Genomic DNA, 13,231 nt, shown 5'->3' with positions numbered 1-13,231 from the left:
CTCTGAGTATTTGTTCCTGTGGGCCAGCACCCCACTAATACGCTATGTGTGTTTCTATCTGTCGTCATGTTTCCATTCCAAACAGTAACAGTTGGTCTGTGGACTCCCCAACCTCCATTATAGAGAGAGTTTTTTGGGAGCTGAGTGCTGACTACATTCTCAGTGCAGACCCTGTGTCCTTGATCTGAAGAAATCTCTGCAATCACCAGGCTCTTTTCACTCCGCCAGTATAGCAACATGCCTAGAGTAAACACTGGCTCAATGTGGGGGAGTCCAGTGGGAGTCACTTTGAAAGGATTGACATTGTGATTACCCTCTGGGTGTGAAGGATTGAGGAGGTTACTAACCTTCAATATTTGAACTTCTAGGACCCCCCACCCCACGCAGCCCTGCTTAATACCTCCTCCTATACACATGCTCACACGCAACACCCCCACATGCTCATATCTTTCACCTCTACACACACACACACACACACACACACACACACACACGACACAGCACACTCACAGCCCCTGTGCCCTCACCAGCTAAACCTCACAGAGAGATTAGCCAAGCTAGCCTTTGGCTAACACTAATCTGTTCTGTAAACACACAGCACTGTGAGCCCATTGAAAGAGTCTGCTTAGCTGTTGCTGCTTAGCATAGCGCTCCACACCTTCCTCCGGGAGGAGAGCCCTCGGCCCCTCGGCCCCTCTCAACAGCTCTTGATGAGCTTCTCCGCCGGAGCTCTGAAGCGCCCTCACCCACACGTTTATTTGAGTAAGAGACCACTGAGTTGGCCCGTAGCCAGTGGGTTTAGGTCCTGCTGATAAACTAGGCTTAAGCTCTATAATGCTATAATGTCTACTATTGTACAGATGTAGACAGCCTGACACAGAAAACTTAATGAGGAGATACTTCACCAGCCTCTCAGCTGTGCCTTCTGTCTGAAGTTGAAATTAAAGCATGAAGTAACGATGCTGTATATGAATCTGCCATGTGTGCCATGGCAACAGTCACATTATTTAAGCATGAATGTGCATAATATTCATTAGGCTATGCATTCAGAGTATTCTGCATTCTGGCTAGTTGAGTTGAGACCCCTGTTTTCATGTTGCATGACAGCCCAGGTCTGTGATTAATATGCAGTGTAGGATGTTCAATCCATGGTTTCAGAAGACACTGTATAAAGTCACAGTCAGTGTCCAGTGATGGGTCCTGATGTCAAACAATGAAGCTGATAAGATGTTAAGGAAAATTAGTTTAAGAATCGTGATCATTCTGTTTTAGAAAAAGAAATCCTTCCCTTTTACTCAAGTTTATTCAAGTTTTGTTTTGTGGGTTATGAGACAGCAACAAAAACAGGATTTGCTGTTCATGTAATTCACAGCTATAAAGCAAACTGTTTAAAATTAGTTAATGGAAAGAAAAGCAGTCTCCTATATTATCCATAAGCTGTGGTTTATGACTAATATAAGCTACAAGACTGCAGATACATCAGCATGCATGTGGTCTAACTTCATCCTTCTGATCACACGTCAAGAACAAAGGCATAATAACAATTGAAATGAACAGCAGAATGCAAATATTTACATTGTGACCAGATGATTTTACTTTCCATTTGGCAGAGAGCCACATTGTCTATGCTGTGTGTCTCATGATAAATCCTGAATCTCAAAACACCACAGAGGAAACGTCAACTGAGGGGTTATTCAGAGGAAAGTTCACGAGTCTGCGGTTAAGGACGGTTGTTTTGGAGATGTTCATTCAATCAGGGATGATTTCACTTTGATCGTTTCACCCTTCACTCATTGAAGCTGTGCTTCCACAGGGTGATGTGATGTTTGAAGAGTGTGATCACTGCTGGATGGTGCTGCTTTTGAAGAGTGTGTGTATCAACTCATAATGATCATGACAAGATGTGTGCATGATGTGTGCATTGGGCTGGAGATGATTTTGCTTTTGATGGATTCTTTTGTGCTTCAGTCATTCTGACTGAGAGAGCCAAACATGGACATTGTTGTATCGTCCTCGTTCTGAGGTCCAAGAGAAACCATTGCATACTCAGATGGCCATTTTTACAAATTAGTGGACATAAAGAGCAGTTAGTTATACTCATAACAACACAATCTCCAGAGAATCAAACTCAAGAAACACACTCTGATAGAATATTGAAAAATGCAGTTGTCTTAGAACATTGGCCCTATTAAAATGCAATCATATGTGAAATGAATGTACAAATTCATTTTATCAACTGCTGTGCTTTGAACTAACATGAAATAAGACAAACTGTGGAGCTAAATGCTGGCCTAACTGCTGAGTAAACACTGTTCCTAGCAATCATTATTCCTGCTGCTACTTACATGTATTTATGTTGGACACACAGGACATAAATGTGCATCTATTTCCAGACATACTGGGTTTCAGAAGCCTTTGACCAGAGGAGAGGTTTTAGAGGTTGAAGTCAGAGCGAGTTTACTTTTAGGTCACAGTGGGGATTCAGTTTTATGGAGCAAGACTTAAGTTCATTTGGGTGGTTTCTTGAAGAGTTGTATAGCGGACAGCATGGAGGATGGAGAGTTTGGAGTAAAGTTTGTACTGGAGTTTAGAATGGGTTTTAAGGGAGCAATAACTTAGGTTTCCCATGGTGGCACAAAGCAAACAGACTTAGCTGACTTAACACTAAACACATGAACAGAGTGCACACCGCCATAGCAGAAAGACAAGCTGATATACACACATGACGGACTGAACAACAGTCTCCTATGGACCAGGAGCCATGAAATGCACGTTGTGTATGTTACTTAGAAATATATGGCTGCTCTACAGCAGCAGTGTATTTCATTAAAAACAAATATTTGCCATTTTGCCATTGCTATCATAAATATTCCAAAACATAAACCTGACTGCAGGTTTATGCAATAAAGATTTACATCACCATAGAGGATTAAGAGATTATGCATGTTCTACAAAAGAAAGCACAGAAAACATTTTCGGGTCCATCAAAAGTGTGAGAAATGGGGAATTAGGAAGTGGGTTAATGCATCAATCTACCCACCACCGCTCTTAAATCTCTCATTCTGTTTTACAGTGATCTTTCAAACACCATTTACTTTAACAGTGCAACTAAGTGTGTGTTAATCTCTCACTTCTTAACTTTGCCTCTTTTCTGTATGCACAAAGCACACAGAGAAATAGAGAGAGAAAAAAGAGAGACATAGAGAAACAGAAAGTAACAGAGAGAGGGATAGAGAGAGCTAGTCATGACCTCAGAAGGGATCATACAACAGTTGAAGAGGAAAAACTGATGAAGAGATGAGAGAAGAAAGGAGAAGCAGAAGAGTGAGTAACAAGTAAAGAGTAATGAGCATTTTCTCTCCACATGAGATAAAATAGACAAATGACCTCAAATCACCCAAGCTAGCACAGAGAAGTATACAGTACAGTGTTTTTTTTCCTGAGGGTACAAAGTGAAATCTAAATATATGGAAGATTTTTTTTGTTTTTTTTAATACAACAATAAAATTAACGATAAAATCAACAACATACCTTTGTGGCTGAGTGTGACCCTGGGGACACTCTGTTTGATGCTTGCTCCAGCAGGAAGGGTGGCCAGCAACATCACTCCCACTAACAGGAGCCCAGGGTGGGATAGCACCTTACTGCCAGACACCCAAGACGGAGCCCCGACCTGCATCCTAACAGGACAGCGGCGTCTCTCTACCTCAGTCAGACTCTGGTTACCGGACTCCTCTGTCTTCATGGTGTGAGAGAAGGTCTTACTCAGTTTTCACTCTGTTCTTCTTTTCTGCTGCCCTGGAAGGAGGAGATCGACGTAAGGAGTCAAGCTAGGGAGGAGCTCAGTGTGATCGTGTGTGTGTGTGTGTGTGTGTGCGTGCGTGCGTGCGTGCGTGCGTGCGTGCGTGCGTGCGTGCGTGCGTGTGTGTGTGTGTGTGAGCGCGCACATGTAGAGTGCAGTCTATCCTAACCCCTAGCAGGATATGTACACACATTTCTGTTGGGACTATTCAGCTGTTTCACCATGGAGCCCTCCAGGCATGTCCCCTCTCTTTACCAGTCCTACATCAGCTGTTGCCCGTCACTAGCTTTCCTTTTGTGTCCCCTTTAAATCTGTTTGCCCAAAACAAAAGGTCAGGCCAACAAAACAGTCACATTCTGCCATCTTTCAGCCAATCGCGCCTCTTTCACCAGTGTCTCTCTCTCTCTCTTTCTCTCATTCTCCTTCTTTTCACATGGAAAACTCATTTAATTCTTTACCTAAATGATTCTTGCTAATAGTTTTAACATTGGCTGATGACCCTGTCAGCTCCTCCTTTATGTCCTGTAATAAATGGGCAATGTCCTGTCTGGGACTTCACGCTGCATTAGACATTAGTCCGCATTCACTGAAAAGTGAGCAGTAGGACTGGAGCAAACAGCACAGTCAAAGGAGAAGCCGCTGACTTTTTTGTCATTAATAAGGAAGGAGAACTTGAAGGATGGGCACTAATGTATGTAGGACAAAGTGGTACAACTGAGGCTGAAGCTGGAAGTTTGGTCTTGGTTATTTTCAACAGAGAACTTGAAACTTTATAATATAGAAACATACAAAGGACACTGATTTGGAGGCCATTCAACTGACAATATGAATTATCATACAGCACACAGCAGTTTGTCTTCTTTCTTAGAGCTGCATCTCTGCACATTCCACATACGGTCAAGCTACTTATTAACCAGCCAATCAAGGCCGAAGAAATTAATGAATGAATCAAAAGAATGCATGTCCTCCCCCTCTGCCCTTGCTACCTCTCCCTCTTTCCTCTCCTTCCACCCCCAACATAGATAACATACATCAACCTGTCCGTGGACAACATAAACAATGTCAAAATGGATTAATGGATCTGATGTAGCACACACACTCACATATTTCAAATGCTGCATTTGTGAAACCAATCATGTTCCTTCCAGTTGGAAGAATTTGGCATGTAGGCCAGAGATGACAAACACACCACTTAAGCCATACTAGGTGATCATTCAATTACCATGTTCAAACTTTGTCTACAACTCGTCTACGCACATACATTCATTTGTACAAACCCACACACACTCAGGAACTTGCAGTGTGTGATAAAATGTACATTGGCATGTTGTCAGACAGACACCAGCTGTAAAAGTACAACTCATTTCACTTAATTTATTTTCATTGTCCAGTTTTGTCATCCAATGTTTGAAACTTGAGTTCATTATGGAGAATCAGGCCAGTGTGACAGATTGACACCAATCCAGACACCCTGCAGCTTTAAATTGGAGAGGATTAGACTCTGATAAACAGACTGTTGTTTATTCAAGTTGACAAATTGAGACACCCTCGGGGCTGGAGATACAGATATAGAGCTGTGTCTGATGGATGGTCAATCAGCAACAATTTAACATTAGTGTTTTGTGTGTGTGTGTGTGTGTGTGTGTGCATGTGTATGTGTGAGTGTGTGTGTGTGTGTGTGTGTGATAGGAGAGAGAGAGAGAGAGAGAGAGAGAAAGAGATGCACATTTCGAAAACTTCAATAAATTCATGAGTGTTCGAGAGTGTGTGTGTAAGTATGTGTGTTGGTGTTGGCGTGTATGTGTGTGCACCTATAGGTTTAAATCTGTTCCTCCAGGAGTCTTTGCAAGCAGGCATTTGTGAGTGAGAGACTGATAGCAGCAGTGGGGGTCCTCCTCCCTGACATCAGGGGAGCAGTGACACGATTTCACCCATGTGAGAGTTCATGTAATGTATCTCTCTTCACCGCTCGAGTGCACACATCTATCAGCAGTACAGGCCTGTGCGGCACCCCTCCAGAAGAATGGCCCCCAAACAAAGGAGAAAGCTCAAGTGTTAGAAGAGGAGCATTAACAAAACACTCCATCTGCTGTGAGGAGGATGACAACAGGAGATCAACAGGCGATATAGGAGGGAAAGACATAGTATACACTTTCAGCCAGCTACGCCTTTGGAAAGAGTGAATAGTAATAGAGATGGAGAGAGAAAGAGAGATAGAGAGGGAGAGAGGTGAAACAGTTAGGCAGCTTGTGCCATGTGGGTTAAGCTAACATCCCTGTTTCCTGGCGGGCTACAGTCCCTGTTGTGTTTGGCAGCACGGCCGGCACACTGTGCAGGGGGTGATGGGAAACAATTCTGATGGCGATGGTGACAGATTTAGAGCTAGCAGCCAATACGGTGCTGCTGGCTTCTGATCCCAAACCAACAGATAGTATCTTATAGCTGACAACTCTTGAAATTTACTGCCTTTTCTCAGTTTTAGCTCAGCATCAAGCAAACATAAGTGCCATACAGTAACCATTCACCAGCAGTTATTAATTAACACTGATCCAGACTTCTGAGAGTCAGAAGTCAGGATGCAAACTGTCATGCATTAGAACTTGAAATGCGCTTAACTTTTAGATGCCACTATATTCCCAGCAGAAGTTGTCAGCAGTCATGAGGAAGGAGCAGATGGAGGAGAAGTGTACTAGCCATGGGCATACTCACAGAGGGACCACCCCTAATGAGGCATTTAGCAACACCGAGGTGCCCAGTAGAGTGTACCATTATCAAATCCCTCCATCTCTATGGGACAGAGTGCATTAGCCCTGTTATTTGTCTTTATTCCCTGACCACAGGCACTGGTCTGGCATAATAACATAGGTAATTGTTTCTAACTCTCAGGACGTTAGTTGTTTTTCTTGGCAACAATCAATCATTTTTTTTTTTTTTTTTTACCTTGGGTTTAAGCAAGCATGCTGACTCCCCTGTGAGTCTGTGTGAGTTCATGTCTAGCAGGGAAAATACAGAACGGCCACTAGACCACACTGTTTGTGTTTTCACTAAACACAAACTAAAGTATATACAAGGAGCATAAACTTTTCTCTATTAGCTATAACTCCAGTTATAGACAGCAGTAAAGAAGGAAACACTGCAATGCTGAACTATAGAATAATGGCACTCTAATATTTAGTTATGTATTCAGTCATGTATTCAGTTGTAACAGTCTTGGTGCTGTAATGTACAGTATATTGTATATTCTAGAGGAACAGTAATTTGTTATTTCTCCCTCCATAAAAAGCTAAAAATGACTTACATAAAGAAAGTCAAAAAGTCATCTCTGGACCACAAGGTGTCCAACAGCCAGTCATAAACACAAGTTATACTATCTAACTAATATTTGTCTTAAATGTCCAGTGTCAATGTCTTCTACCTCTCACCTCGAAACTCTCTTGCCTAACCTAACAGCGATAACATAACGCAGACCTCCCTGTGTTTTACTGTATGTTGAGATTTAACTGTTGCCAGAGAGCAAGTAAATATGAAATATGCAATCCTTGTGGCAATGGAACATTATTCTGGACACAGATCAGAAAGCTAAGCTTTAATACTATGATGCAAAAGCTTTTTGGCAACTTCAGCTGTCGCAGTCGCAAGTCTGAGTCTTGTTTACTCAAATCATAAAGTAAACATAACAGCAAGAGGCTGTGATTCATTTTAGATTTGAATCAGAAACATTGCCCAGGCTTATCTGAACAAACAGCGCACCTATCAGAACAGCATGTGTATCTCTTGAGAAATTACACATCAGTCTAAAATTGAATGCTAAATGGATTGCCAAAATATCCCCTTACATGAAAATATTTTAATCATCAAAATATGGCGATTGAGACAGTGATGGGCTTTGAAGTTGAAATTGTTGTACTAAATTACCCAAAATAATGAATATCACAAAACATGTTAGGCAAGGATATCCAATATCTCTCTACGGACTGATCGTCTGACATTAGGAAAAACTGTATTTCCTGCAGTCATTTACCTCCTAATAAATCCTATAAATCATAAACCCACAGAACGTCTGCTCAAAGAACGCTCCTCTCACACAGCAACACAGCAGTGGAATCCCGACAGTTAACTGGACCGAGCTGGTGAAAGGGTGTGTGGGGGGATTTCTCAAAGAAAATAATTCAGGCCCTGTTCAGCATCACAGAAACCCAGCACACATGCACACAAAAACCTCAATCCACACACATTAACTTTGCTTGAAATCTCAATGCATCCAATCAATGAACGGTAAAGTTACGACAAGAGGACATTCCAGTGGAATGTCCTTCTCTCTTGGAAGAAGAGAAAGTCTTTGGGGGAAAACCAAAGGAGATGGATAAGATTCCAACCCTGAGGTCGGCCTGTCTGTCCACATTTTGTCTGTGCCCTGCACTGTTATCTGAAAAAAGTGGTAAGAGAATACTGTGGGCGACTGCTGGTATGGTAACAGAATACACCAAAGCCAGATAATAGTCTTGTGCTGCCTTTGTTAAAGACCTGCTTGATGTTTAATGTTGTGGTTTAATCCGCCCATCTCTGTCAGTGGAAGAGCGAGCCCTCAGCTCTCCTACTCAAGCATATGTAACTGAGACAGTGCCAGCTTAGGTCTGCTGTCACACACAAGTTTTAAAGAGGGGGGAGTGGGAAATGATACTGGGTCTGCGGTTCAACTCTTCTCAATACAGCAGAGTGTTCAGATGGAAAAGGGGGGGAAAAAACAAAGTGGAAACAAAGTTGAATGGCTATTCAAAATACAGAATGTTCTGTGCTCTCTGGTAACCAAGACAACACCTAATAGATAAACATGTGGATCGGTTTGTTAATAATAACAACAAAACAAGTAACTCTACACATCCTGACCAGGGTAGCACCAGGGCAAGCAACTCTGAATGTGTATGTGTGTGTGTGTATCTATGTGTGTATCTGTGTGCATGTGCATATGTGTGTGTAACCTAATACCATCCTGAGGTAGGCAGATGGGAGCAATAGGGCATGAAAAAAGTGACTGACAGTTGGAAGTGCTCTCACTTGTCTCCTTATGGCCTGGGGATAGAAGGGTACACCCATGTGTGCTATGCAACAACACTTCTCAAGAGCGCTCCTGTCTTTTACAGATACGGGAAGTGACTCAAGTGTTATTTCTCAGTGCTGGAGAGGCTCATGCTGCTAACTTAGCAGCGTTATGTTCCACACCAGCTCCAGGACAGCTCAGTTCCACAAAGACGGAGGAAACACACCATCAAACCCAGCCCAGCTGTCTGTCTGCAAGTCATTGGCACCTAGCCGTTGTAGACTCTAAACACACTAACATCACCAGCCCAGTAAAGGTGCCCCTCTTTGTCTCTCCGCTCTCTGGGAATCTGGAAACCTCACCATATAAGGGCAGGCTAGTGTGCAGCATACAAGACTGTTTCAATAACACTTTCCACCCAAAACCTGTAGAGTTTTGAGAAAGCACTCATTCACTTTTCGGGTTTTCATCGCTGTCCAGGAAAAAGCCTCGGCACAAACTCCGTGCCGCTGTCGCAGAGCTCAGGAATGGAGCTGTAGGCCATTCAAAACACAGCAGAAATACAGATGCTACGATTTTTATGGTAATGCTGGATCAGTCTAGGCACGCCATACGACAGACAGAACAGGAGTGAGCACACTGTAGGATCACGGTTAGCACGGCATGGGTTTGGACTGATTGATGCAGCAAAGGCAGGAACCCTCGCCATGTGCCCTCCCAAAACCCCACCACCATTCCCACATAATAACTTCTTATTATCAAATCCGCTTTCCAAGTCATACCGGAGCTCTCACGGAGGCGAGATCAAGGGACCGTTTCCCGCCGCAAAGCATGTTGTCACTTCTCAAGAGCCTTTCAAGAGTCCTCCAAGGCTCACAAGTGTGGATCCCCGGCTGTGATTTCATCAGCTGTCCACGGCCTGCCCCATCCCTGTGTCTGCCTGTGCATACAGCAGGCGGTATTAAGCATGCCTGGCTGACGCCGCCTCGGTGACGCAATGATTGGATGGTGTTTAAAGAAGAAAAATCAGAGGAGGTTTTTCTGAGTTGTCTTTCCGAGGCCACAAGGCAGAAATTAGCCAATCATTTATTTACCTATGTCACGCTGATCGAAAGCACTGGAACCCTGCCAAAAAAAAATCAAAATCCGCACAACTGCAATCTCTCCCCCCTCTCTGCCTTTCTGCAATGCGTTCTTTGCCTGTCTCCCAGAACCCCCTCAAACCCAAAGCTCCTTGTAGGGAGTTAGATAAACCTTTAGCAGTGCAGTAAGTGGAGAGCGGGTCCTTGAGACTGTTAGATATACACACAGGAGAAGGGTGGCGAAATAGCAACACTACTAAACCCTCATGACTGGCTCTTTCTCTTTTCCTGCACTACTCTCTGACTGGCACACTAAAACTGTAGTGCATGTGCACACACATTTGGGACGGACACACATACACACACAGTGAGCTCCATAAGTACAGTATTTGCACAGTGACACATTGTTTAATCTTTTAGATCCACAGTGTTATTACTTTGGATGTGAAACGACAAAAAGGACTAGGATGTTTAAGTTTAGACTGTCACCTTTAATTTGAGGGTATATGCAGCCACAAACAGTTAAACACCCCCACGCACACACCCCACCCCACCCCCATCCACACACTTTTGGCACCCTGAAATAAGGACACACAAACACAAAGTACTGTATCTTTAAATGTTCATCCAATTTCCATTAAAAGATGTCAGTCTGCACATTGTCCTCCTCCGCACATTTTGTCATTTCATTATCAAAGTAATACTAGTATGGAGCCAAAAAATATTGCCATCTTAACACTTATGAGACTTGTTGCATCTGATTGCTCTCTCTCTCTCTCTCTCTCTCTCTCTCTCTCTCTCTCTCTCTCTCTCTCTCTCTCCATCAAACACACACACACACACACACAATAGCTCAGATCCTGGGATACTGGCACCTAGGTGAGAAAGCACAAAGAGAGGGGAAGGAGGATTACAACTGTCAGGAGACTAACAGTTTCATTCCAAACTCTTACACAAATATTCTACGTTCACAAATTTGGCCAGAATCTTAACATAATATAGCCTACGATGCAAAAAAAAATCTGTACATACATCATGATTTTTCCTAAAAATAAAAAAATATATAGCCTATATGATGTCTCTGTTATTTATAGGGTTAGTAGTCCCAATTTATTAATTTATATCAAACGGACCAGGTCAAACAGCTTAATCTCCACGATGTATTTGCAAAATGCATTATGCGTATGGTGGTAGAACTGAATAAATGTCTGTACGAAAATCTACGAAATAAACTAGTAATCTTGTGCTTTAATAAAAAAAAAAATCCACACCCATAGTGGCGTGCCTTATTTGTAAGATAAGTTGTTGAATAAATTACAGGCTAAAGTATAATTATCATTCATTACCATCATCATTATCATCATTATTGCAAGCTGCGTCTTACCTGCGCACTCAACTTGGTCTTCTCTCACATGCAACACATGCCCACGCTCTGGACAGCCGAGTCACTCTCCTTAATTGCCTGACGCACAAACAAAAGTAAGCAAAAGTAGCCTACCGCACTTGCGCAACCTCTCCCCAACCAAAACAAGTGGATGGATAAACTCAATATTTTCCCCAATACTTCCACTGCCCTCAATTCTAGTGAGCCGCTCACCGACGCTCTTGAACTCTCGGTGCACTCTGTGTATTGGATGGCTGGGACTCTGTGGCAGTTCGCCCCGGGAAAGACAGACGGCAAACTCCCAATTATGCTGCTGCCGGAGGGGAGGGGCCCTCAGCATCTGTACCGCTGCCAGCCGGGCTCTCTGTGGAGGGAACTGCCCCGTGGTCAGTACGCAAGTATACTCCGCAGTATATAACCTAACCTAACCTAACCTTGGTATAACCTAAACATTGTCCGTACCGCACGCCAACCCCTTTGTTTTTGTCGCTGTCCTCCTCCTTTCCTGTGTAGCACTGTTTCTGTCTTTTCTTTGATAGAGAAGCGCTTTGTAAACTGATTTAGAAAAGTACTATACAAATAAGTTTAATTTTATTAAACAATAACAGCATGCTCTATTTGAAATGTAAATGTTTTCCCGAAAATTAATAAATATTTACATTAATAAATGTAGCCTACATTAAGAGGGGAGAGTAGGCTACATTAGGAAAAAATAGCCTAACTATAGCCTGTTAATCCTGTAATAATTATTCTACTAGTATACAAGAAAAATGACAGCAGAATTAGAATATCCTATAGGATACGGGGATACTGTATATGTGTAATATCCTGTATTATAGGTACCACAGGAAATAAAAATACCATAAGGTATGATGGGATAACACAGACACACTGTAAATTCCTATTGGAATATTAGTTAGGGTGGGGAGTTCAACTATTATTTTTCCAAGACTTCTGGAATATTCTCCAGTAAATGGGAGTGACAAATTGCTCTCTGGACGGATAGTGAACTTGCGCATTTAATAGAATGTTTGGCTCAAAGTAATGCCACTGGTATAATGATAACGTTGATAATTGTTTTATTTGCGCTGTGAGGCATGCACATCCAGTCCAAGCCTGTGCTGATGATCTGTCTGAACAGAGTGCAGACAGGCTCCTCTGGGTTTTCCTGTGTCGGCGCTGAGAGGAGAGGAACGAAACAGCTGCGTTTTTGGTTCAGACAGGAGATCCTGCAGGGCGGGATGCCTTGGCCGTGTGTCCTCCAGACACAGAGCGCGTTCCCAATCCCTTGGCTAGCTTTGAAGTAAACATGGATTCCTTTGACACACTCACACATGTAGACACAGGCTTGAGGCAATTCAAACACATCTAGTTTTTTGGCAGAAGGTGTGGTGGCGGCGGGGTCATGGCCAAGTACGCACAGAGGTCACACTGAGTTAAGTTGTGATGCTGGGCCCCACACTTGCCGTTGACAGAAAAGAGAGTTGCAGAGTGTCCCGCTCATAAAGTGAGATGGAATATGCTTTGTTATATGCGCCTTGGTGGTATTTTGTTGCTCCAGCTGTGGGTGTGTCTCTGTAGCAGATGTGACAGGGTCCCAGTCACCTACAAGGATTAGGTTAGCAGGTTAAAGCAGTGTCCTCCCTCCTTGGCGGGAGGTTTTATGTCAGGGTGTGCCCTTCCTCAGGACAACTCCCACTTACACACACACACTCACACACACACAATATTAACATAACCCTCTGGGGAATGGGCAGGGATGGAATGGACATACGGATATCATACGCCAATGTCTGTGTTTGTTTTATACAATTATGTCATCAATGCTGCTCATCCTTATTAGTCACACTGTGTGCCTGTTTGTGTGTGTGTGTGTGTGTGTGTGTGTGTGAGAGAGAGGGAGGGAGAGAGAGAGAGAGACACAC

The 13,231-nt window shown here is 43.1% G+C and overlaps 1 protein-coding gene across 1 annotated transcript in view; it reads right to left on the bottom strand.

Annotated features, from left to right (window-relative positions):
* Window positions 1-11,524, bottom strand: part of sema3d (sema domain, immunoglobulin domain (Ig), short basic domain, secreted, (semaphorin) 3D) — a 32,423-nt gene extending 20,899 nt beyond the window's left edge. Inside the window, exons 1-2 of the mRNA XM_071519974.1 lie at window positions 11,307-11,524; window positions 3,532-3,798 (exon numbers count right to left, since the gene is read on the bottom strand). Coding sequence (XP_071376075.1) covers window positions 3,532-3,745 — 214 coding nt within the window. The 5' untranslated portion in view covers window positions 3,746-3,798; window positions 11,307-11,524. The remainder of the gene's footprint in view (window positions 1-3,531; window positions 3,799-11,306) is intronic.
* Between the last annotated feature and the right edge of the window lie 1,707 nt (window positions 11,525-13,231).

This window comes from Centroberyx affinis, unplaced genomic scaffold (genome assembly GCF_046629955.1).
Source record: "Centroberyx affinis isolate AG114_WGS23_722 - 3 ecotype Tasmania unplaced genomic scaffold, CSIRO-AGI_Caff_v1 ptg000755l_1, whole genome shotgun sequence".
Taxonomy (NCBI): Eukaryota; Metazoa; Chordata; class Actinopteri; order Beryciformes; family Berycidae; genus Centroberyx; species Centroberyx affinis.
The sequence above is the reverse complement of the archived record's forward strand: the minus strand, read 5'-3'. Positions and strand labels throughout refer to the sequence as shown.